The 25,536-nt window shown below is 48.5% G+C and overlaps 1 protein-coding gene across 1 annotated transcript; it reads right to left on the reverse strand.

Annotated features, from left to right (window-relative positions):
* Positions 5,746–25,322, reverse strand: NPHS1 (NPHS1, nephrin). The gene is given in 30 exon segments (XM_018063292.1): positions 5,746–6,673; positions 9,102–9,217; positions 9,324–9,417; positions 9,575–9,650; positions 9,759–9,783; positions 9,923–10,042; positions 12,266–12,322; positions 14,083–14,264; positions 14,348–14,459; positions 15,946–16,097; positions 16,193–16,349; positions 16,445–16,616; positions 17,596–17,717; positions 18,206–18,346; positions 18,444–18,584; positions 19,035–19,207; positions 19,359–19,488; positions 19,708–19,894; positions 21,434–21,558; positions 21,659–21,803; positions 22,053–22,210; positions 22,398–22,569; positions 22,656–22,747; positions 22,750–22,782; positions 22,957–23,060; positions 23,441–23,522; positions 24,016–24,144; positions 24,314–24,436; positions 24,513–24,728; positions 24,836–25,322. Coding segments are annotated over 30 exon segments (3,726 nt in total). The 5' UTR covers positions 24,894–25,322; the 3' UTR covers positions 5,746–6,541.

The raw sequence follows: 25,536 nt of genomic DNA on the forward strand, positions 1-25,536 counted from the left end.
ATTGTTTTTTATTTCTCAGCTGGCAGGTCTTACTTCCCCCCCCCCCCCGCCCCCCGACCCCCTTGCTTATTCTTAAGGAGATAGGACCAAACAGCAGATCAGCTGCTTTCATTTGTGGATCACAAAGGTTAATGGTGATAGAAGGAGATTATTGAACAGAGAAATAATTTGCTCCTTTCTCAAATTAGGCATAGGTGAGCCACACTTAAGTTTAACTAGTGATGTGTGCGGTTGTCTTCTATTTCCTATTTTGGAAATAGGAGGAATTTCCTGTTGGCAGGAGAAATAAAACCCACTTTCTGACTTCTGACATTGTGTTAACCAATCAGGAGAATTTAGTTCTCCCAGGGTAGAGATGTGGGGGGTGCACTGGGGTATGGTGATGAGATTATCCCTCTGATGTTGATATTTACGTATGTGAAAAGTACAGACTGTCCCAAGATGGGGCAATCCAGAACTAAGGGTGAATTCTTTAGGGTTATTGAGCAAGAGGGATGAGAAATGGGAAGTCTCATCTGTAGTTAACCTTGAGGTCTGTCCTAAGACAGAAGCTTCCAGTAGCCTTGGAAGAGCTTAAGTGAAGCTCCCAGATTGTCCTTCTGTGGGTGACTTCGGGGTGAGAGTGAAAGAAGCTTTAATATTAGCTCAGAGGCGGGGCAAGAGTTCTAAGTGGGAGGCCAGTCCTCAGAGTCCTCTCATTGGCTCTGACTGGGCCACCTGGTGAACCCTAAGCCAATCACTGGGCTTGGAAAATTAGACACTCTGGTTGGCCAGTTCTGAGAGCTATGCCTAGTAGTGGAGCTCCAGGTAGTGTCGGGGCTTGGTACAAAATATATCCGAAGTAGGGGACCTGGGCACTGACTGATGCTTCCCAAAAGAAGACTGCATATCACCAGGAAAAGGGTGAATAAACCCTGGATGACAGAACAACTGAGCTCGTGAGTGATTCTGATGGTTCAGGGAGAGAATACTTAGAAGAGACTGGCATGTAGAAACAACTCATAAATGCTGTTCATCTGTTGTTGTTTCAACTGTTCAGTGGCTTCCTATCACCCAGAGGATAAACTACAATCCTTCATAATATATCTTTGCCCATCTCACCAACCTCAACTCCTACCACTCCCTGTTATTCTCCAGCCTCAATTTTAGGAAAATCCCTTCCCACACTGTGTTCCTGCGGTCCTCTACATCTCAATGCCCTACACAGCTACTTCGCCTTTAATATTGGGCCGCAGTGACCACAACATGCAGAGGACATTCTCTTCCACGACACACACACTGAGCTCCAGATCCCAATACACAACCAATCTGGTATATTGATTCTTCTCAAACGGGCCGGTACTGCCCCCTGGTGGGAGTTTCGGGAAATTGCCTGAACGTTCCTGGTTGCCGCATTATGGAGGGTGCTGCGGTAGGCTGAGCGCGGAATTAATGCTTTCAGAATTAATGCTTTCAAATTGTGGTGTTGGAGAAGACTCTTGAGAGTACCTTGGACAGCAAGGAGATCAGTCCGTCCTAAAGGAAATCAACCCTGAATATTCATTGGAAGGACTGATGCTGAAGCTGAAGCTGCAATAATTTGGCCACCTGATGTGAAGAACTAACTCATTGGGAAAGACCCTAATGCTAAGAAAGATTGAGGGCAGGAGGAGAAGGGAGCTACAGAGGATGAGATAGTTGGATGGCATCATTGACTCAGTGGACATGAGTTTGAGCAAGTTCCAGGAGGTGATGAAGGACAGGGAAGCCTGGCATGCTGCAGTTCATGGGGTTGCAAGGAGTCAGACGCGACTTATCCACTGAACAACAACAGACATTGAGAAGCCAGGGTCAAGGCAGGCTGAACACTGCGTCTGCATCCTCAACAACTTGAAAATATCTTTAAAAGCATTCATATGGGTACAAAGAAAAGTTTATAATTATCTAAAATTAATATAACACAAATACACATGTATGCATATTTGGGGGGGTGGTTTAAAGTATACTTTTTCTGAAATGAAACAGTATCATAAATAGAATGACAAATATAATTTAGTATTTCTTCAGAATGGTAGCAAGGGTTGTTCACCACATCAGAAAAATCATACCATCTATGAGATATACTGTAAAAAATTTAATGTTGTATAATACAGAGAAAGAAATATGCATATAATCACAAGTATTCAGTGTGATAAATTTCAGAAAGTGACAACACCTGTGTAACTAGCACCCAGGTCAAGGAACATTATCAGTCCCCTAGAAACCCTTCTTGGGTCCCTTTCAAGTCACTGTTTCCCTCTCCCCAAAGGAAACCACCTTTGCCATAAATCAGTTTTCACTTTTTAACTTTAAAGAGTTGAAATCATACAGTATATTCTCTTTTGAGTCTTTTGGATTCAGTATTGTGTTTGTGAGATTCAACCATGTTGTTGGTCAGTAGTTCATTTATCTTCATTGTCATAGTATCTGTTGGATGAATATACAATTTAAATGGGCTTCCCTGGTGGCTCAACAGTAAAGAATCTGCCTGCCAAAGAGGGAGACATGGGTTTGATCCCTGGGTCAGGAAGATCGCCTGGAAAAGGAGACGGCAACCCACTCCAGTATTTTTGCCTGGAGAATCCCATGGACAGAGGAGCATGATAAGCTACAGTCCATGGGGTCACAGTCAGACATGACTTGGCGACTGAGCATGCACGCATGTGTATGTGTGTGTTCAAAATTAGTAGATACAGCCAGTTTGGTAAAATGGTTGTACTGATTTACAGTCCCATAAGCACATGCTTTTTCCTGACCATTTTTGTTTAGTTTTGTTTTTCTTTTTTCTTCCTGTCCTCAGGCACACGGAATGAATTAACCACTATCCTTGGTTCATGATGCAATCTGATCCGTGCAGGTTCCCTTCTCTGATAGTGAGAAATCAGCTGTCATTAATATATTGATTTTCTTTTATGAATTCCTCTGTATTTAACTGATTTCCCACTGTTACTGCCTCCCTTGTCCCAGGTACTAGCCCTTTGCATTACCCCAGGGCTCTAAGAGCCTGCACTAGGCAGCCCTCTCATTGTGCTTGGGTTCTGACACCTTACCTCGGGGAGGGGGGCCATGGCTCTCCACCCAGCACACACATGTGCATGAACACACACACACACACACTCATGCAGTCTTTGAGATTGCTTTAGCCTACAGAATACCATTAGGACTGAAAGCTCTTAATTTTTTCTCTTAGTTTATTTTTTTTAAATACATATTTATTTATTTGGCTGCCCTGGCTGTTAGTTGCGGCACCTGGGATCCCCAGTTTTCCTTACAGCACACGAGATTTTTTTTTTTTAAGGCATGTGGGATCTAGTTCCCTGACCAGGGATTCAACCCAGGCCCCCTGCCTTGGGAGCACAGAGTCTTAACCACTGGACCACCAGGAAAATCCTTCTTTTACTTTATCTTTAACCCTTCCTTTTCATAGTTTTATCACCTTTTTAATTCATAATCCTAATGATTTTCTTTACTATGTAGTCAGATTTGTATATTTTGTTAGTTTCAAAGACCATACTTCTGGATTTTTAAACAAGAATCTGCATTTTTCCTTTTATTTATTTGATTTAGCTTTCTTATTCCTTCTTCTTCCTTTGGGTTTATTCTGTGGTTCATTTATTCGTTTCTTAGGATAGTCACCTCATGACTTTGGAGCTTTCTCCTTTTCTAGTATAAGTATATAAGGGTTAAATTTTTCCCCCCCAATTCTGCTTTTGATGCCTCTCACAAGTTCTGATAGGTAGTATTTCCACTTTCTTCCAGTACTCGATAGCCTTCATTTCCCCATGATTTCCTTTTCTTAACCTAACTTGAGCCCATCCAGCTTGGTCCGTCTGGAATGTGGAATAAAGCCACCACATTTCAGTCAGGCAAGCATGTGGTGCTCTAGAACTGGGGCAGCCAGTCTCCGGACAAGCAGTAATTATGGACGAAGAGGGAAGCTAGGTATCTATAAGGAGAGAGTGAGAGGAATTTGCTGAGGGATGCAGACAAGAGATGACGAGATCGAGGGAAGATGGAAAGAACCAGTCAGATCTGCACAACCCATGAGACGCGGTGGTACTTCCTATTCTTTGTCTCTATGACTTTGTCATAAACCTTCACAATGTACTTTAAAAAAATCTTTTTTAAAGATTTTCTCATGTGAACTTTTATTTTAAAAGTCCTTATTGAATTCATTGCAATATTGTTTCTGTTTTCTGTTTTGGTTTTTTAGCCACACTGCATGTGGGGTCTTAGTTCCCTGACTAGGGATAGAATCCGCAATACCTGAGTTGGAAGGTGAAGTCTTAACCATTGGACCACCAGGGAAATCCCGGCAATGTACTTTTTAATCCTAACTTTGAAAAAAATAATAAAATCCTAACTTTCATTTTGATGTAATATTAGGTCTACAGAAAAGTTCTAAGATGGATACAAAGAATTTCAATACATTTCACCCTCATTCCCCAAACGTCAACATCAAACCCCATACCCCGCTCAGAGGGCTCAAACATAACTGGTGCACACTAGGACCCAGAAAAACCACAGAGACTGAGACAGAACTGTTTGAGTGTCTCTCAGTAGAAGTACGGGTCAGCAGTGGCCTGCCACAGGGGCAGGGGCTCTGGGTGCAGCAGACCTGGGTATGGCATAAGCCCTCCTGGAGGAGGTTGCCATTAACCCCACCACAGAGCTGCCAAAACTTACACAGGACTGCGGAAATAGGCTCTTGGAGGGCACAAACAGAACCTTGTGTGCACCAGGGCCCAGGAGAGAGGAGCAGTGACCCCACAAGAGACTGATTCAGACTTGCCCAGGAGTGTCCAGGAGTCTCCTGTGGAGGCGTGGGTCGGCGGTGGCCTGATGCAGGGTTGGGGGCACTGAGGGTAGCAGTGCCTGCATGGGACCTTGTGAAGGAGGTTGCCATTATCTACATTACCTCCATCATAGTTTCGTGAAGTCGTGAAGTCGCTCAGTCATGACAGACTCTTTGCGATCCCATAGACTGTAGCCTACCAGGCTCCTCTGTCCATGGGATTTTCCAGGCAATAGTACTGGAGTGGATTGCCATTTCCTTCTCCAGGGGATCTTCCCAACCCAGGGCTTGAACCCGGGTCTCCCGCATTGTAGACAGACGCTTTACTGTCTGAGCCACCAGGGAAGTCCCATCCATCATAGTTTGGCCCCAGGTAAATAACAGGGAGGGAACACAGCCCTGCCCATCAACAGAAAATTGGATTAAAGATTTACTGAGCATGGCTCCACCAATCAGACAAGACCCAGTTTCCCCCTCAGTCAGTCTCTCCCATCAGGAAGCTTCCATAAGCCTCTTATCCTTCTCCATCAGAGGGCAGACAGACTGAAAACCACAATCACAGAAAACTAACCAGTCTAATCACATGGACCACAGCCTTGTCTAACTCAGTGAAACTATGAGCCATGCCATGTAGGGCCACCCAAGACAGACGGGTCATGGTGGAGACTTCTGACAAAAGTTGGTGCACTGGAGAAGGGAATGGTAAACCGCTTCAGTATTCCTGCCTTGAGAACCCCATGAACAGTATGAACAGGCTTTATTATAGTGCCTTTTTAAAAGTATTTATTTATTTGACTGCACCAGGTCTGGGACATAGGATTTTCAGTCTTCACTGCAGCATGTGGGATCTTTAATTGTGGTCTTTTGGAGTCTTGTTCCATGACCAGGGATTGAACCCAGCCCCCCTGCACTGGGAGCACAGAGTCTTAGCCACCAAACCACCAGGAAAGACCCTATGGTGCCTGTTTTTAAGGTCACTTTTGTTGAGGTAAATTTATGTACCATAAAATGCACCCATCTTAAGCATAGAGTTCAGTGAGTTTTGACCACCACAGTCATCATATAGAATATTTCTATCACCCCCTCAAAAGTTTTCTCCTACTGTTTTATAGTCAGTTCCTTCTCATGGTCCCAGGCAACCACTAATTGCTCTGTCACTGTAGATTAGCTTTGCTTGTTCTAGAATTTCTATGAGCAAAACCGTACAGTATGCATTCTTTTGAGCACAGCTTTTTCAATAAAGCCTGTTTATTTTCTACAGAGTCTGTTTGCATATACATATGGGTCATAGTTTATACATCGTGTTGTAGATAACTGTGGAAAAGCATAAAACAAGTAGGATATAATAATGGCTCATAAATTCCACTTGTTAGCTATTTCAGATTTAGTTGAACTCCAAATGAACTGAGTTTTTAGTATGTCTTTTCCCACTTCTAAAATTTTTACTTCAAAAAGCATAAAGACACTTTTCATTATTGAGATGTCTTTTACAATCCCTGCGTCCCTACAGAGAACTCTAAAACCAAGCCTAGGAGGAGCCTTGTTGATACTTGGACCAGCTTGAACCATCTGTCACTTACACACACCCCCTCAACTTCTCCTCCTGAAAAAGCCCAGTCCCTTTTTATCCAATGGAGCTCACTTCACAAGCTCAGCCTAGCCCAGAATAAAAAGGACAATAGGCATATTGTGTCTTGCAGGTGTAGGAAAAGGGTGTTGAGGAGGTTCTCACACCAGATGTCCCCTCAGCTCAAACGGTATAGCATCGGGATCCACAGGGTCCAGATCTCCCGCCACCTGATCATAAATTCCTCTTGCATCCTCATATCTGTCCCCAGGCCAGCGGAAATCACAGGAGTCCTGACAAGCAAAGGTGGAGTTAGAACCATAGAGAGATGTTATGGGTGAGTCATGTTTGCAGCTCTGGGGGATACACCCTCCTGCTCTACTTCACAGGAAAGAAAATGTTTTAGCTTCTAATTATAAGGGCAATTCCAACATATACAAAGAGGATAGTGATTATAATAAACCCCCATGAACCCACCACCTAATTTCAACAGTATCAACCTTTGGTCAATCTTGATTTATTTTTATCTCTATCTTCTCATCCCTTGCCCCCACTAACTGGAATTCTTTTAAAGCAAATCCAAGATAACTCACGATTTCATGTCAAAAAGCAATTTAAATGTCATACATGTGAAACTTTTCTTTTTGAATATGGAACGCATCACAAATTTGCATGTCATCCTCACACAGGGGCTATGCTAATCTTCTCTGTATCATTCCAGTTTTAGTATATGTGCTGCTGAAGCAAGTATGTGAAACTTTTAATTAGCCCACGATATCATCCTAAAGGAAATCAACATGAAATATTCACTGGAAGGACTGATGCTGGGGCTGAAGCTCCAATACATTGGCCACCTGATGTGAAAAGCCAACTCATTGGAAAAGACCCTGATGCTGGGAAATACTGAAAGCAAGAGGAGAAGACAGAGACAGAGGATGAGATGGTTGAATGGCATCATCAACTCAATGGACATGAGTTTGAGCAAACTCCAGGAGATGGCAAAGGACAGGGAAGCCTGGTGTGCTGCAGTCCATGGGATCTGAAAGAGTCAGACACAACTTAGCGACAGAACAACATCAGTTATGGGAACTGTGGCAGGTGAATCTTGATTGTTGATCTTATGAATGTCCAAAACACGACCTCATCAAAATAGAAGAAATAAAAGGCCGTGTAGGGTGGTCCTTACTGAGGATGTGCTTTGCCTTAGATTTGAGGAGAAAATGGTTGTTTTTGATCAGCAAACTTTAGAGCAAGCAGCCAAATATGGCTCGTTGCATGTTTTTGTAGTGCCCAAGAATATTTTTTATATTTTTTAATTGCTGAGAAATATTTGTCAAAAAAGTGATACTCGTGACATGTGAGAACTATATGAAGTTCAGATTTCAGTGTCCAAAAATAAAAGATTTATTGGAAGTTAGTCATAATTATTTATGTATTCTCTATGGCTATTTTTATGGCAGAGTTGAGTAGCTTTTAGGAAGACACTATATCCTGCAAAGCCCCAAATATTTACTATCTAGCCCTTTACAGAAAAAGAGTGCAGGTTCTGTCTGTGCTTTTAGAGGGCAGGTGTGTTCAGCACCATGGACAGCATCGCGCTATTTCCACAGTGCTGGGGAGGACAGTGCCCCATTGGGAACAGAGTTACAGAGGGAAGTCTTTGGCCCACAGATGCCAGAGCATTAGTCAAGGCCACACGGAAAGGCAGGGGTTCTGCCCCATCTCTTTCTGTGAGCCAGTAAGGTGGGGCTTAGTTGGTGGTCGAGGTGCTTGTTTGTGGTTTGTGCCTGCCCAGCCACCATCTTCACTTCCCTCTGGCTTCTGCATCTCTCTCCCACTCTCAGTTCAATGGATTGAGTGGGGCTGGCCTCTAATCCCAGATGCCATGCGTGGACACTGCCCCAGATTTGTCCAATTAGTATATATTCTGTCTCCTGCCTCAGTGAACCAGCAACATTCAGCAACAACTATGTGAACCAAGCTAAACCACTAAGTGTCCGAGTTGGGGCTTTGGAGCGATTGGATAAGAGGCATTCTCTTTCTCTGAAGATTTATAATCTAATAGGATAGAAACCTGGATTTGCTAGGGATTGTCTTTAGAGAGGCAATTCTGGGTGGGCCTGAAGACAGTTCTATCCGTTGACTTTTCCATTGAGTGGGTCAAAAAAGTATTTCTCTCTATCTGTCTGCTGTAACCAGTATAGTGGAAATGGCTAGTTATCCAACCAAAGACACACCTTCCTTCTTCCACAGTAACAGAATCCTAGTAGGGCACAGAGCTGCCAAGGAGACTGCATTTCTCAGCCTCCTTTGCAGTTAGAGTGTGGCCATGTCCATATTCTCACCAGTGGAATAAGAGCAGTGTGTACATTTTGGGGCCTGCACCATAAGTCAGGGTCGTGCCTCTACCAGCTTTCTTTTTCCCTTTCCCACAAGCTGAAACCCCCAGTGAACTGGCCCATCCATGTAAACTTGTTCAACTCACTAGAGGATAGCAGAGGAATGCAATGGAAAGAACATGGGGGCAGAATAACCATGTGCAGCACAGCCGCTCCCCTCTGACTGCTACGTGAGAAAGAAATAGACTGTCTCGTTTAGGCCACTGGATTATGGCCAGGCCTCTTTGCTACAGCAGCTAGCTTACCTGAACTAATAGAGGCAGTAGGAGGGGGATCTCTGGCACTAACTAGGAAATATTTCTGTGGATATAAATCTCCTCACCATCTGTACTTCATCGTAGAGGGGTCCCCAGGCCTGAGATGGAGCACACACTCTTTCCACCTCATCATACAGGTGCCCAGGAAAGGCCATATTCTCCTCCTCAAGAGCCCTGAGACCTGGAATTGGAGTGGCGGGGGGGGGGAGTGATGATCAGACAGCTAGGTCCAGATGTCAGGAGTATCAAAGATGGGGAGGGGATGTTCCACTGTGCATACCACTCACCTCGGGGATAAGACACCTCTTCCATCGTAGGGGGCAGCTGGGGGCTGAAGTCCCTCATGGAGTGGTAATGCGGCTCTACATCTGTTGTGCTAACCTGTCCACACCCCCCCACCAATAACAATACATTAAGTGTTTTCCATCCTCTGACTCCATCATTCCTGGAAAGGACAATGATGAACCTAAAGCTAATGGAGGGATTTTAGTCACAGTCAGTCCCCTGTCAGTGGGGTGTCAGGACCACCCCCACTTACCGTGGAGCTTCGAGTGTCCCGATCTCCAGTCCACTGGCTCTCCTCATATTCATTCCTGACTCGGTCTTCCTCCGACCTTCCAGGATGGAGGCATGGGGTGGCAGTTGGGCATTGACCCTTTGACAGCTGTCACCCTCACACCTCCTCCCCAAAGTCTTCCTTATAGACGGATATCCCCACTTACCCTGTCTCTGTCTTCTCTGAAATGCCTGAGGGAAGTAGGGGGAAAGGGGTCAGAGATACCCCCCTTGAGCCCATTTGGCCCTGGGAGACCTTCGGTATGCAGCAAACCCAGAGTTCCCATCACCCTTGGACCTCTGTCCCAGCAGGAGAAGGGTCTCCTCTCACCCTCAGCAAGACGCTTCAGTCTCCGCTGCCAGAGGAATCCCCCGACGCAGGAGGCATTAGAAAGTAGCAAAAGACCTCCGACCGCAAGCAGCACAGGCAGCAAGGGCATCTCCGAGGGTCCTGTGGGTGGAAGTTCCCCCTTAATGAGCCCAAACAATTGGTTTCAGACTTCAGTTGAGGTTCTCTGAAAAAGCCTGTCGCCAACCAAGCAAAGCCCTCCTCCTAGGTCAGGGAAGCAGATGGGCAGGGGTTTCTATGTCCACTCCTTTTAAAAATTTTTTCTTGGCTGCACCACAGGGCATGTGGGATCATGGTTCCTTAACCAGGGATTGAACCCATGCCCCTTGCATTGGAAGCACAGTCTTAACCACTGGACCACTGTGAAGACTCCATGTTCACTCCTTTTGCCACCTCAGAGTAGGTGGCTCCTTTCTCAAATCAAGCCATTAGCAGTGCTACTGCTAATGCTACCTTTGTCCAAGCCCCATGTATGGACTCAAGTAGGAACTTCAGGTCCTTATCTGGGCATTCAAGATCTTCTCTGATCTGGCCTCTTCCCACATCTTCACTCTTGCCCACCAACTATTGACCCTCCAGCCACACAAAACTAACCACTGGCTGTTTCCAGAATCATTGAGGCAAACCCACACATCTAAGCCTTTAAATAGTAGAGTGTCTGTTTTTCAATGTCCTTTCATCTCAAGCAAGCTTCTATTCTTCTTTCAAACTTCATCTCAAATGACTTCCTTTTTGCACAAACTTCCATCTCAGACAACATCAGAATCCTCTGCTATATCCCTGAGGATAAGACTAAGTCCCTCTCAGCAGCCATCTGCTCAGCACCCATTTTTCCACCTCCTGCTAACAGCACTCGTTTTCCTTTGCCAGTCATTACTCCCTGCTCTCAGTCTGGTTGGCTCCACAGGACTCCATGGAGGACACATGGCCTGACTTGGCCATTAAGAGTTCCCATCCCCATTCCCACAGTGATCAGTTCAGAGACTGGCATTTGACCCAAGGTAGATTTTTGGCAAAAACACCTAGCAAACGCTTTGGCTAGTTGCTAAGAAGTGAAATAAAAGTTGAAGGTGTGGGAGGACTTCTCTGCCTTCTTAAGAGAAAAATCTGAGAAAGAAGTCATCAGAGTTGAAGGCAAAGTTGAGAGAATGAGAAACTGATCCTTGGTGAACATTTTGAGTACCTGAATCCAGCCACAACTGGAGTTTCAATTTCATGAGCCAAGCCATTCTCTTTATTGTCAACAACAACTGAATTTCTGTCATTTACAACCTTCTCAGACTCTAAAGGGGATTGATTATTTGCAAAATGGTCATGATTGTCTCACTATATGCATAGTCTGAGAGCTTTCCTGGTGGGTCAGATGATAAAGACTCTGCCTGCAATACAAGAGACCTGGGTTCAATCCCTGGGTCAGGAAGCTCCCCTGGAGAAGGGAATGGTTACCTACTCCAATATTCTTTCCTGGAGAATCCCATGGACAAAGGAGCCTGACGATGTACTGTCTATGGGGGTCACAAGTAGTTGGACATAACTGAGCAACTAACATGCATAGTCTTAAGACTTCCCCCTACACTAACTCTGAGTTGAGCCATGCCACTTCAGCCAATAAGACACAACGAGAAGCTCAAAGGGAAATCCCTCATGGTCCAGTGGTTAAGACTCCACACTTGAAAGGCAGAGAGTGTGGGTTCAATCCCTGATCAAGGAGCTGAGATCCCACATGCCTCATGGCCTGGCCCAAAATTTTTTAAGTAATTAATATTTAAAAATTAAAATAAAAAATAATCTGAAGCTTGAAAAGTGCCTATAAATTGGAACTTGCTCTCTCTTGTTGCTTTTAGGACTCCAGTGACCACCTCCATGTGAACAAGCCAAGGAGACACATGTGACTCAGTGATCTCCAATGTCCCAACTACAAGTCAGATTGCCAGACGAGTGAGGAGAGGCTATCCTAGATCCGCAGGTCCCAGCAGAGCTGCCAGTTGACCATAGCCCAGAGCAGAACTGTTCAGCCACTCATAGAATCATGAGAAATCATGTTTGTTGCTATAAGTGCCCGTGTTTGGGATAGTTTGTTATGCAGCAAAAACAAACTGACACAGGCTCTGCACGGGGAAGAGAGAAATTTTATCACATGCAGGTAAATTAGGAAAAAAGAAAATTTATCACACTCAAGTAAGAGGAAGAGCTAAGGATATGAGTGAGGGCCTATGAGGCTGACTTAAGTCTTAAGAGACGATAATCATAAGGCAAAGGGGTGGGGTTAGAGACCAGAAAGTTGTTTTCAAGAGGGAGAGGGCTATTTGGGGATTGAGGACTTACCTGCAGGCTGCTCTGTGGGTAGCTGGTAGTCGGGTTCTCGAGAAGGTTGGTCTAGACCTGGGAGGTGGAGATAGAGAATGAAAATTGACATCAACAAACTGAGAGAAACCTTAAATATTTATACGTCTCCTATTAAGCTTTGCAACCCAGTTTTGAGACTTATAGGAACTAATTTCTGACTTTAGGAATATTTCAAAGAGAACTGGAAATTGCTGATGATAATGATGATACTATTAATAGCCATTCTAAAGCTAATGCTAATAATAAAATAATAATAATATATCATTGATGAGTGCTTTATGGTGTGGAAGGCTCCTTTAACCTGCATTGTCAATTGGGGGGATTAATTTTTAAAAATGCAGGGTTCTCTGGATGCCTTAATATAGGTATAAGTTTTAGAGCAAGGGAGGTGAATATAGTACTACTTTATGCTTTAGAGCTTAAAGGGAAAACTGGAACAGGGAAAGAGGAGGCAACATTGTAGGGATGGGAAAGAGTCCTTACTTCCATGAGGAAAAAGTCTGCCCTACTAGAAAGGAAAAGGGGGGCGGGAAGCAGGAGGAGAAGGGGACGACAGAGGTTGAGATGGTTGGATGGCATCACCAACTCGATGGACATGAGTTTGAGCAAGCTCCGGGATTGGTAATGGATGGGGAAGCCTGGCATGCTGCAGTCCATGGGGTTGCAAAGAGTTGGACATGACTGAGTGACTGAACTGAACTGACCAGAAAGGAAAAGATAGAAAAAGGGAACTTTCATGGGGAAAAGTAAAAAGTAAATGGGGGCATTTCTTTAAATTAGCATCTACATAGCACTAGCTTTGTTCAGGGCCCTGTTCTAAGAGCTTTAGATATATTAATTTATTTATTTATTGCAATTGTCTAAGAAAGACCTTACTTTTAGAAACTGAGGTACAGAGACTGGAGACACACTTTATCTTTACAGACTGAGGCTCAAAGGTTATACTGAGTCTTCGGTAACTTGCCTAAGGTCTCACACCTAGGAAGTTGCAGAGCTGGGACTTGAACCCAGGTTTGTTGGAACCAGCCTCTGTGTGATTGGCCACTGCACCGTAGTAGTCTACCAGAGTCCAGATGTTCTCGTTCATATTCAAGGAATTAATCCATGTCATCAAAGTTGCTGAATTTATTGACATCAAGTTGTTTGTAGTACTTCCTAATTTTCCCCTAATGTCTGTAGGATCAGTAGTAATGTCCCCTTTTTCATTCCTTATATTGGTTAAGAGTGGTGTCTTCTTTCTTTTTTTGTCTTGATTAGCTCTATAAACATTGATCTTTTCAAAGAATCAGCTTTTGGTTTCATTATTTTCTTTTATTGCTTTTTAATTTTCTAGTTCCTTAATTTCTGTTATTATTTCCTTCCTTTTGTCTACCTTGGGTTTAATTTTCCCTTCTTTTTCTAGTCTTTTTAAGATGGAAACGTAGTCAATTTGAAGACTTAAAAAAATCTAATATGAGAACCTAGTGCTATAAATTTCTTGCTAAGCACTGCTTCAGCTGCACCTCACAATTTTCATTTGTTTTCATTTCCATTCTATTCAAATTCTCTTTGAATTTCCCTTGTGTCACTAATCACATTCAGACAGTATAGTCTAGTGGCAAAATCTAGTCTCTGGAGTTCATCTGCCTGAGTTTAAATTTCATCTGTAGCTCCTTCTACGTGTGTGAGTTTTGACAAGTTGATTAGCCTCTCTGGACCTCAGTTTCTCCATCAGAAAAAAGGGAATAATAGTATCGACTCCACCCCGTGAGTCCTCTGAGTAATTCTGTAAACTGTGCAAGAATGTCCCTTCCCACCTGGGGTGGTGATTGAGATCTGGGACCCTTTGTCAACTAGTCCGCTGTCACCCAGGGCATTGCTGGCCAGCAACCAGACCCTGTATCGTGTAGAAGGCTGCAGCCCGGTCAGTGTGAAGGTGGTGGCCTGGGGTGGTAGGACATCCATGTAGAGGAACCCTGGAGTCCCCAGAGCCTCATACCTGCATAAAAGGGAGGGTAGTCAATCAGGAAGGTGCCCCAGCCCTATTGGCTACAACCCTTTCCTTTCATGATAGAGACCTACCTGATTTGGAACCTCTGTGGCAAGCCCCCATCAAAGCCAGGCTTCCACTCCAGGCCCACTGAATATGGGGTCATGCTCACAGCCTTCAGTCCCGATGGCGGATCAGGGCGGCCTTTGAGGTAAGAGATGGGGGACATAGAGGATTCAGAAGGATTCTGGAAGATTCCTTCCAGATTATTGCTAAGAATGATTTCAAATATACAGTTGAGTCTCATTATTCATGGTGGTTATGTTCTCTAAAGTCACTGGGAACATTCAATTAGCAAATACCAAGCCATTGCTTCCAAGGGAAATGCAGTCTTAGACTCCCACGAGCCTCCAGTCACAACATTTTCATCAACCAATTAATGTATGATATTGTATTATGCATGTTTCTGCTTAAAGATATAACATTGAATGAATTGCTGGAACTCAACACCTGTTCGAAGCTTACCAAACACAAGTATTTTCTCAAAATGGCACATCTCAGCCTTCCTGAGCTTAGGAACACCAGACAGCACTTTAGTGCTGTGCTTGAAGGCCATTTTATATAGCAAAATGATTAACAAAAAGCACAAAGGTGCAAAAAGTGAGAGCTGTAAGAAGGCAGAGTGTCATCTTGTTCCACCTCTGCTGAGAGTGTACTCATTGGGTGACTCAAATTTTTCATCCCCTCTTTACAGTCCCCTGAATGTCTGAGAAAGCAGAATGAGTATTGATTTGGGAGTTATGAATACATTCTAACAAGTAGGTAAAACTGTAAATACAGACTCTGCCCATGATGAGGATTGACTGTATGACATACGTTTCTTGCAGTGGACTTTTGTGTCTATCTCATATCCATTCCCCTCATTTCTTCTGGTTACAGAACACTGACTACCCATTGGAGAGTCACTTGCCCACATTCTCAGGCCGCGTGCGTCTGATGGAAGTGACTCCACTCCTTGTAGGATGGACACATGACTGGGTCTCGCCAACAAGAACAACAATCAGGTTGTCTTCCTTTCACCACCTGATTGGTTCAGGAATGGGCTGGGAGTCAAGGGGAGCCAGTGGATCTTAATCCTAGTACGTTCATACCACTGTTAGGAAGCCTTACAAGATAGCCAACACAGGAAAAGTAGTCCAGAGAGATGGAGAGTTCCTGATGACAGCTGAACCTAGATCCAGCGACTCCTGAAAAATCTACTTTTCAGTTGCATTGCATTCAGTCACTCAGTCATGACTCTTTGTGACCCCATGGACTGTAGCATGCCAGACTCTTCTGTCCATGGGGTTCTCCAGGCAAGAAAACTGGAGTGGGTTGTCATTTCCTTCTCCAGGGGATCTTCCCAGACCAGGGATCGAACCTGTGTCTCCTGCACTGGCAGGTGGGTTCTTTACCACTGAGCCACCAGGCTTGGGGCAATAAGAAACCCCTTCCATTTTTTCCTTTGTTGTCAGTTTCCCTAAAAAAATCCAGTCTCCATTGGGGCTTTTGGAGCAGGCAAAAACTCCATTCTCATTCATAAACACTTCTCAGGTCTCAGGAAGACTGTCATTCTGGGACCAACCAGAGACTGGGGGATTTACTTAGGGGATTACCCTCCCAGCAGCCTCCCAGCCCTCTCCCACCATACTGATGCTGACGAGTTGAATGTTGGTGTGGTCCGAGCCGAGGGGGTTGGTGGCTATGCATGTGAAGAGGGCATAGTCCTGGGCTGCAGACACGTTGGTAATGGTCAGAAGGCTGCTGTGGACGCCACCCTGGTGGTATGTGTGCTCTGTGTACCTGGAGCGGAGATGCAGCAGGGACTCAGGGAGGGTGACTGGTGCTGGGGGATCAAAGTTAGGGCTGGAGGATTACCTGGTTCAGCCTGGACTCACCTTGGATCCTGGAGATCCAGAGGGACCCCGTTTTTGGTCCAAGTGAAGACGATGTTGGGGACACCTCGGGCACGACAGTGAAGGGTGGCAGAACTAGTGCTGTCCCCAGCTGCAGCCACTTTCGTTAGGGGAGCAGGATGCTCCACGTGGGGGGCAACTAGAGGGGTTAGAGGTCAACATGAGGTGTATGGAAGGACATGATATGTGGATTTAGTGGCAGGCCTTGAAGTTAGGGCTTTGGTTGTTACTCACATCTGACAACAAGACGGACCAGCCCTCGGGCTGGAGGTGCCACCCCATTGTCCACAATGCATTGGTAAGCACCAGCCTGGGTCAGCTTGGCATGGTGAATACGAAGACGCCCTGTGGATCCCTTTGACATCTTCTCCATGTCATCCAGACTCTGGTCCTCCCCTTCTTCTCCCTAGAGGTCCAAGACTCAGGAGATTGTCCCCAGGTCCAGCCCCAGCTCCATTAGCCCTCAAATTGGGTCCCCATCTATAGCCTCTATCTCCCAGCCACAATCACTCTTCCTAGCAAAGAAAAAAATTTCCCTGTCATTCCACTCAACCATTCATTTATTTATCCAACCATTCATGCATGGATCCATCCATTCAGCCACCAATCCAGTCAACTACTCATCCATCCATTTACTCACCCATTCTTGCTTGGCACTCTCTATCCACCCATCCATCCATGTATTTAACCATCCGCCTATCTGTCAATTCATTCATTTATCCATACATCCATCAATCTTTCCTTCCATTCATTCATCCATTCACCCATCATTCATCTAACCATTTGCTTCCTTCTACCCATCCATTCACCCTTCTATCTCTCTACTTATCCACTCTGTCTATTCACTCAAACACATGCACATCAATACATCCATGCATCTGTTCATCAATTTACCTAGCTGCCTATTTATCCATCTCTCCATTGGCCTGTGCACCCACCCGTCCATCCATCCATTTATCCATTTTCCTTCCATAGACATCTTTTCCACCGATGGTGTATCTACCCATCCATCTACTCTCTAATCTAATCAGTCTACTCATTTCTCTCATTCAGTCGTCTAATTGCCTAATTTATTGATCCATTTATCCACTCATTCACTTGCTCATTTGTCTATCTGTTCTTCCATCCACTCATTCATCTGTCTACTAACTCATCCACCCACCACGTATCCATCCATATATCCAACCATGTAACCCCCACCCACCTGATTATCTATTCACTTATGCACCTATCCATCTACCACTCAACACTTAGTTCTTGGAGCATGTCCTGACAACTACAGTTATATAGGATCACAAAGATGTGCCCCTCCTCCCGAGGAGCTTACAGTCAAGAAATCCCATCTCCCAGCCCACACCTCTATTTACCAAATGCTAGATCCTCACCAGCCTCTCCCAGGTGAACATCTCAGGAAGGATGGGATTGGCATCCACAGTGCAGACTATGTCCACAGAAGCCCCAACATTCACCTCAGTGGGGTCTTGGAGAGCTCGGACGGTGGGAGCATCTAGGGAAGGCAGGAGCTTGGGGAAGGCATGTGGGCCCGGACGGGCCATGGTGGGAGAGGGCCCCAGGTGGGAGGGGTGTCTTAGAGGTGCCCAGGAAAGTTATGAGTGTGATCAGGTCGGCCTCTGGAATACAGTTCTCGGTGTTAGTGAGGTTGTCCCCACCGTCTGCTATGCCACTGTAGTGACAAGAGGAGGTCTGATGGACTTCCAGAATTGAGTGGAGTGGGCTTGGCTTCCTGACCGGAGTAGGTGGGCAGAGATTCTACAAAGGGTCTCTCTAATGGGCACGTTCCCCAAAGTGGGCGTGGCTCCGTCACGATAGGGTCTCCCAGAATGGGTAGGTTTCCAGGATGGGTATATCCCTTGGGTGCGGAGCTTCCACAGTGAGGAAACTCCTCAGCGGGCAAGATTCCCTGGGTGGGCGGGGCTTCCGTGATGGGCGGGGCTCCCGAGCTCCTTAGTTTCCTACGGTGATGAGGGGTCTCACATTGTACATCCAGTCTCACGAGAGCTTCCGCTGTGCCCTCCGAGTTCTGACAGTGCAACTGGTAGAGGCCATCGTCAGCGCGGGTCACATTCCATAGCTGGAGCGCTCCACCAGACAGGATTCGATGCCGAGGGCCGCCAGCTGGGGGAAGTAAAGGTGAGGAGCTTACCTAATCCGCCCTCAACCCCGTCCGGGAGTCCTGGAGACCTGCGCCCCTCTCCATGGCCCCTCCGTGCACCTGGGCTGAGTCGGTAGCCGCGGAAGGTCCAGTTGAAGGCCTCCGGGGCGGGGTTGGCAGACACGGAGACGGGCAGCAGTGCCTCGCCCTGCTCCACCGCGGTCACCACAAGCACCTGCTCCCCCAGGAACTCTGGAGGGTCTGCGGACGAGGAGGCCCGGCGGGGAGTCAAGATTGTTAAGGTTCGGGCCCGGGGATGGATTTGAGATCAGGTGCAGGTATAAAGGGTTAAAGTCGAGGTCTCGCCGAGATTTTAAGCTTGTGGACAAGGGAGCAATTAAGTTCAGAGCTGAGATGGGGGGTTAGGTTCAGAGAGACCAGAGTCAGACTGAAGGATGGAAACAGGGTTCGGGATACGGGTCAGGGTCAGAGGTTAGGATACAGGACAAAAAAGGAAGATGAGGGATGGGCAGGATAGGAATCGGTGCAGGTCGAGGGTCAGGATAAAGAGCAGGAAAGTTTCTGAAGTTAAGAATGGAAGTCAAAGACAGTATCCAGGTATTGTACTATATTGGATTGTATATTGTAACCCAAGTATTGTAGTATAGGGTCAAACAGGAATCAAGAGGGATGCCAGGCCTGCGCACGTACACAGCACGTTGAGGCGGTAGAAGGCGCTCACGGTTTCCCGCAGCTCGGTGCTGTGGGCGCTACAGGTCACGCGGTGGCCGTGGTCACGGGATGAGAGTCTCAGAAGGACGCTCCTAGCGGCGGCGGAACCTTTGAATGGAGCCCGGCGGGGCTGGGCGGCCACACCTTCCAGCCTGCGGACCGGACAGGGAGCGGGACCAGAGCTAGAGTCTGGGTACTGGGTGCCGGGTACCGGGCAGGACGGCAAGTCGGGCTGGGGCAGGTTTCTGACTGTAAAGGAATGCGATCAGAACAGGAGAGGGACGGGGGTTGTCGCACTCTCACCTCTCCCCCTCCTTGTCCCACGACAAGTTGACTGGAGGATTGCTGCTAACGCTGACACACGTCAAGTTTAAGGCATCCCCGGGGCGTAGCGTCGACGCGTTGGCCAGGATCGTCACATTAGTCGGGGGGACTGCGGGAACGGGTGGGAGGAGCGAGGCTCAGAGGTGAGGAGGAGACCCGGCTGGCTTCCGCCCGGGGGGACCCAGGCCCCGCCCAGCCGCGAGCGCTTCCTGGGCTCTTCGGCATCCACCCCTCCCCCAGCCGCCTCCACTCCCCCACCCCACCAGCCAAGGCCCCCTCTCAGTTCCCCGCCGCAGCAGCCCTCCCAGCCCCGCAGTGCGCCCCTCACACTGCACCACGAGCTGCGTGGACGCGCTGAGCTGGCCGGCTTTGCATGTGAACTTGGCCTGGTTGTCGGACGGACCCGTGATCAGCACCAGCTCTCGGGAGAAGATGCTCCCCGACTTCTCCACACTTCCCAGCTGCACCCGCCGTGGTTCCTGGGGCGGCCGCGGTTCGGTCACGGTGCGCGAGTCCTAAGGGCCGAGACTGACTGGGGGACCACGAGGAGCCCTGCCATCCCCGCCCCCCGAGACGTCCCCATTAGGTGGGCTGCCTCCAGCCCAGATAAATAAAGCCGTTGTGTGGTGTGGAAATGGCGCCCCCTTCGGCGAGCATCGGCTAAGGCAGAGGAATGGGGACTAGAATTGAGCAGACCCCACCCGGGCATCTCTCCTGTCTACTGGGCCCCTGGAGCCCCGAGATTTTGCAGTCTGAACCCGCCTCCAGTCCCACGCTTCATCCCCCACTCCCGCCCCGCTCCTCTGCTTTCTGGAAGCCTGCAACTGTCGGTGCGCTCGGCCGATCCTCAGCCCCACTCCTCGAAATTCATTCCAGCTATATTTACTAAACCTCCCACACTGGGAAACTCCCTTGGAATTCCCAAACCTTTCCCAGAATTTGCTTATTTTTGCCTCTCCTTAACTCTTTTTCTTAAAATCCCAACCTTCCTCAAAGATTTTCTTTGATCTTTCCCTTAATTCCATTCCCTGGTCACAGATTTCTGAATCCACTAATGGCCTCTTATTATACTAGTCCTTTACTAGAATCCTTTGTGTTGCCCCAATTCTTGGCATTTCCCCATCCAGTTACACGAGAGTCCCTTAGACAGAGATCAAACCAGTCAATCCTAAAGGAAATCAACCTTGAATGTTCAGTGGAAGGACTGATCCTGAAGCTCCAATACTTTGGCCACCTAATGCAAAGAGCCAGCTCATTGGAAAAGACCCTGATAATGGGAAAGATTAGGGCAGGAGGAGAAGGGGGTGACAAAGGATGAGGTCGTTGGATGGCATCACCAACTCAGTGGACATGAGTTTTTGCAAACTCTGGGAGATAATGAAGGACAGGTAAGCCTGATGTGCTGCCGTCCGTGGAGTTGCAAAGAGTCGGACACAGCTGAGCAACTGAACAACAACAAAATGAAATTGAATTTCATTCCTAGAATTCCTAGTCTTTCCCCCAGAATTTCCACTAGATTCCTAGTTTCCCAAGATTCTCCAAGAATTCAGTCAGAATTCTTAAATTTTAATGAAATTTCATTTTCTTACTCCCAATCCCAAGAATTCAACTTAATATTAATATTAGTGATTTTTCAAATGTTCTGTAGAATTACTAGTCTTTCCTCCCCTAATTTCTAGCTTTTATCCACCTTTGTCTTTGTTTCTGGAATTCTTAGTCTTTCCCTGAAATTCTAGCCATTTTACCTGAATTCCAAGCTTTCACCAGAATCTCCTTTAGATGTAATGAAATTTATTGCCTTTTCTCTAGAATTCCCATTGCTGATCCAGAATTCTTTAATTCTATAATTCTCACTGTTTTCCCAGAATTTCCTCAGTTTTCCTAAGATTGTATTTAATTCTCACAGCGTTTGTCGTTTCAGTTCCCTGCTGAAACTCAAAATCTCCAGTATTTTTCAAGAAACTCAGGTTGCCCTAGACTCTGGAGGAGAGAAGGAGCTTCATCTTTCCCCCATGTTCCTGGCCACCCCACAACCCTTCTTGCTGGGCACCAACCTTGTACCAGGTGAGGGAAGGGTCTGGGTTGCCTCCAATGGCCAAACACACCAGCCTCACCCGGTTCCCAGCCCGGAGGCGCTGCCCCTCTGGGGGGCCCTCAATCCACAGCTTCTGGGCAGGATCTGTGGGGAAAGCCAGGTAGAGTGGCTTCTCTCTGGGCTGGGGCCTGAGGTTGAGGGTCTTGAAGGCTTGCGGTACCCCCGGGCAAGGGTGGAGGCTCACATTTCACATTGAGGGTGAGCGACTTCTTGAAGGTCTCTTTGGTGAAAGCCTCGCTAAAGGCCTCACACGTGAGGGTCAGACCGTTGTCCTCCCTTCGCGCCAGGAACGTCAGGTTAGACATGGAGATGTGGCCACCATGTAGGCCCTGGCAGGGATTGGGCTTCAGATTTGGGGGACTAGGGCACCCGCATCCATGATACCAGCCCAGGTCACAACAGGGACCCATGAATCATCTCCACCGAGTCATCTGTTAAACCCAGGGGGCCCTGGACCCCAGTCCAGGCTCCCCAGGGATCAAGGCATCTCAGATGCCAGACCCCTCCTCTCCCAGATCCAAGAGATGTGCCTTTAGCTCCCTCCGCCCTCGGACCCAGGAGCCTGACCCCCGCCTCACGTCCATGACAGTCTCCTCGCTGGGCTGCAGCTGCCGCCAGCCCAGCCACCATCGCAGGAGGACCCGTGGGCGACTGGACTTGGTGATGCAAGAGACTGTCACATTCTTGTTCTCAGACTGGGACGCAGATCCCAAGATAGTAATGGCGCTGGGGGGAACTGCAGGGAGGAACGGAGGAGAGACACTAAGCTGGGCTGGATGCCTCACAGATCAGCCCACACAGACAGGAGACTGGGGACAGATGATGAGGTCTTTGGCATCTGACCGGCATGGTTTGGGGGCACAAACAGATGGTTCCCTGGGGCACAGACTGACAACAGATGGGCAGCTGGCACCAGGACTCACAGGTGACCTGCAGCGTGACCCCATGTTCCTGGATCCCTGTAGATACGCTGTTGTAGGCCTCACAGCTGAGCCTCACCCCGTGGTCTTCCGGTCTCACGATCATCACTAAGAGGCTGCGGGCTACCGCCTGAGCATGTTCTGTGCCCCACGCTGTGGACACGGGCTGGCCGTTCTGGAGACACAGACAGGCCTGGGCCAGCTCGGGGCCAGCGCCTGGCCCCACCCTTCCCCCCACCTCCATGCTGCCTCTGCCCTCACCTTCAGCCACTGCAGTGTGGCTAGCGGATTCCCTCCTCGGGCTGTGCACGACAGCTCCAAGCTCTGCCCTGCTCGCACCTGCCCCTCATCCAGCCTGGCCATTCAATGACGGGGGGCCCTGGGGGGACTGGGGAGCAACTCACTCAGTGGGCCTGGGGAGTCCATCCATTCTTTCCAAGCCCCACAACCTGCCTCTGAACCCCCATGTTTCCCCCTTGAGAACTTGAGCCTTCCATAATCCCTGTGCTCCTCAGGCCCCCCATTTCCTGTTCCCCAGCAGCCGACTCAGTTCTCCACTTACACAGAACATTCATGGTGACTGAGGCCTTGATAGGAGTATCCAAAGCTGGGCTGGATCCCTCACAGACCAGTAACTGCCCATTATCCGAGCTCTGGGGTGTCACCCTAGGGGGGGATATTGGGACTCTTAAGTCAGTTATCATCTGAAATTTGGGTAGTCAAGGTAGAGAGGTGGGGATCCAGGTCCCCACACCTAGTTTAAGTCTCTGTGGTGGTTTCCTTTAGGATCTAGAGCTCCATGGAAGAGAGCTGAGGGTCAGCATTGAGAGTGGAGGTCCCAGAGGCCCACACCTGTTCAAAACCTTTGTACTTGATACTCTGGAACTAGGGTTCCTACGAAGAAATTTTAGAGCACCCAACTGGGGAATTGGGTCCCAGATGTACCTACCTGACCCAAATTCCCATGCATGAATCCCTAGGATATGGGGTTTTCATGGAGAAACTTGGAGGATCGGGCTGAGAGGGGGGCATCCCAGTTTCCATACCTGGCTGTGGCCTCCGTGGTGAAGAGTTTCTGCTGGGACCCCTCATTCACATTAGCAGAGATACCGGAAATTGTTTGTCCACCTTGGGGTTAACAAGAAGGCTAGAGGAGTGGCAGGTTTCCCCCAGGGTAGATCCTGGAGGCCTGGCTTGAAAGCCTTCAGGATGTACAGCCTCTCTCCCTCCTGGTTCTGGAGGCGAAACACCAGCTTCGTTCCCTCTGCACACTCTGGCTTCTTTGAATCCTGGAGGCCCCAGGACTGGGTCCTGGGCCTCTCCTATCCCCTCCCCTCCTTGCCAGGTTGTATCACCCATTCATAGCTTCTCGTATCTGCACCAGAAAGACATACATATCTCTGTCCGGAGCCTCAGCCTCTTCCCTGAGTCCTGGTCCAGCAATTACGAAAATTCTCAGTCCTTTCCCTTGATGTCCCCTCCACTCACCGGGTCCCACACCAGCCTCAGCATCTCCCCACGCCTGCTCCTGCAACCCATCTCAGGAGGGCCCTGATCACGGATACACCCGCTCCCCACTCCAGGGGCTTCACACTGCCCCCACCAGTTCACCCACACTCACTCAAAAGAAAGGTGATGTCAGGTGCTGGCTTGGCGTCCCCAGACACACAGCTGACGGTGTACTCCTGCCCAGCTACCCATGTGACTGTGCTCCCTGCTTCAGGGGTCAGCTGAAGCACCTTGGGGGGCACTGGTAAGAAAGGGTCTGGGGTGAGCTGGAACCACCCAGAGGGATGTAAGGATTTGGGCTTTGAGTCTGAGGAAGTGGGGGCGGGGCCAGAGGCTTGGACTCCCAACTCTGGAGATGGCGAGGGCGGAAGTCCAGACTCATCGGTCCTGGGGAGGTCTCTCATTCGTACCCAGGATGGAGAGGATCACTCTGGGAGACACGAGTTCAGGGCCTGTCTCTGAGCGGCCAACCTGGCACTCATACTCTGCATCATCGCTGAGGTCACACGCTTCAATATGCAGGTGGAATTCACCTGCAGGTAGGACCCAAGGTCAGGGCCAAGGTCAGCCTCGGCTGGTGGCTCAGGATCTCAGGGTCTGGCCCCTTACCTTTAGCAGGATCTCCCTCCAGGCGATACCGCGGGAAACTTGGGATCCTAGGATCGGGGCCGAGGAGCAGCCCGTCTTTGGCCCATTGCACCGCGCTGCCAGGAGCGTGGACCCCGCACCGCAGTTCAGCAATGGCCCCCTCCACCACTGTCAAGTTTTCGGGCAGAGCCCAGAAGCCTCGGGGGGCTGAGGCCAGGATCGGCACCTGGGTCAGGCCTGAGGACACAGAGGTATCAATAGGAGAGGGCAGAGAGTCTGTCTAGAGAAGGGGCCGTGGGAATGAGGGTCACCTGGCTCTGGTCACAGCCCAGGCTCCCACTCACCTGTTGTCAGAAGCCCCAGGAGCAGTAGTTCAGCCTTGATGCGGGTGCTCAGGGCCATCCCAGGTCCTCTGTCTTTGGTGTCTGAGGTATCCACGCCCACCTCCTGTGTCTGCCTGCCTTTCTCTGGGTCCCTCTTTATGTCTGTCCTTTACTTTTCTCTGTTTCTCTTTTTCTATTTGTCTCCTTCTTTCTCTCTTTCTCTCTTCCTGCCCTAGGTCCCCTTCTGCTCTCCCTCCTGTGTTCTATCTCACGCCCCTTCCTGCTCTAAGGTTCTCTCTCTCTCAGTCTCTGTCTCCTTCCCCAAAGTCAGTCTCTGTTGCTCTTTTTTCTCTCATGCCACGCCCACCCCTGGTCTTCACTCACAGCCCCTCAGGGAGGGACCCACCGCTGAACCCGGCAGGCCCCGTGAGCCCAGGGCAGCGATGATGCAGTCAGTGGCAGAACTGGGCCTGTTCTCAGTCAATCTCGTCCTCACACTGCTCATCCTCACCTCCCCCAGGCACACTTGAGTCTCCAGCTTCAGGCCTCTGCCGGAGGGCTCCTCCCAGCACAGCTGGAGCAAGAAATCCCCTGTCAGCACATGCCAGGCACATCGCTCGGTCCCTCCCCAGCCCCCATGACCCCAGGGGCCCGTCTTGGCCAGGGGCAAATGGGAGCAGGTCAGAGCCAGGAGGTCCCAACACAGCATGGGGAGCAGGGAG

Source organism: Capra hircus, chromosome 18 (genome assembly GCF_001704415.2).
Source record: "Capra hircus breed San Clemente chromosome 18, ASM170441v1, whole genome shotgun sequence".
Lineage (NCBI taxonomy): Eukaryota > Metazoa > Chordata > Mammalia > Artiodactyla > Bovidae > Capra > Capra hircus.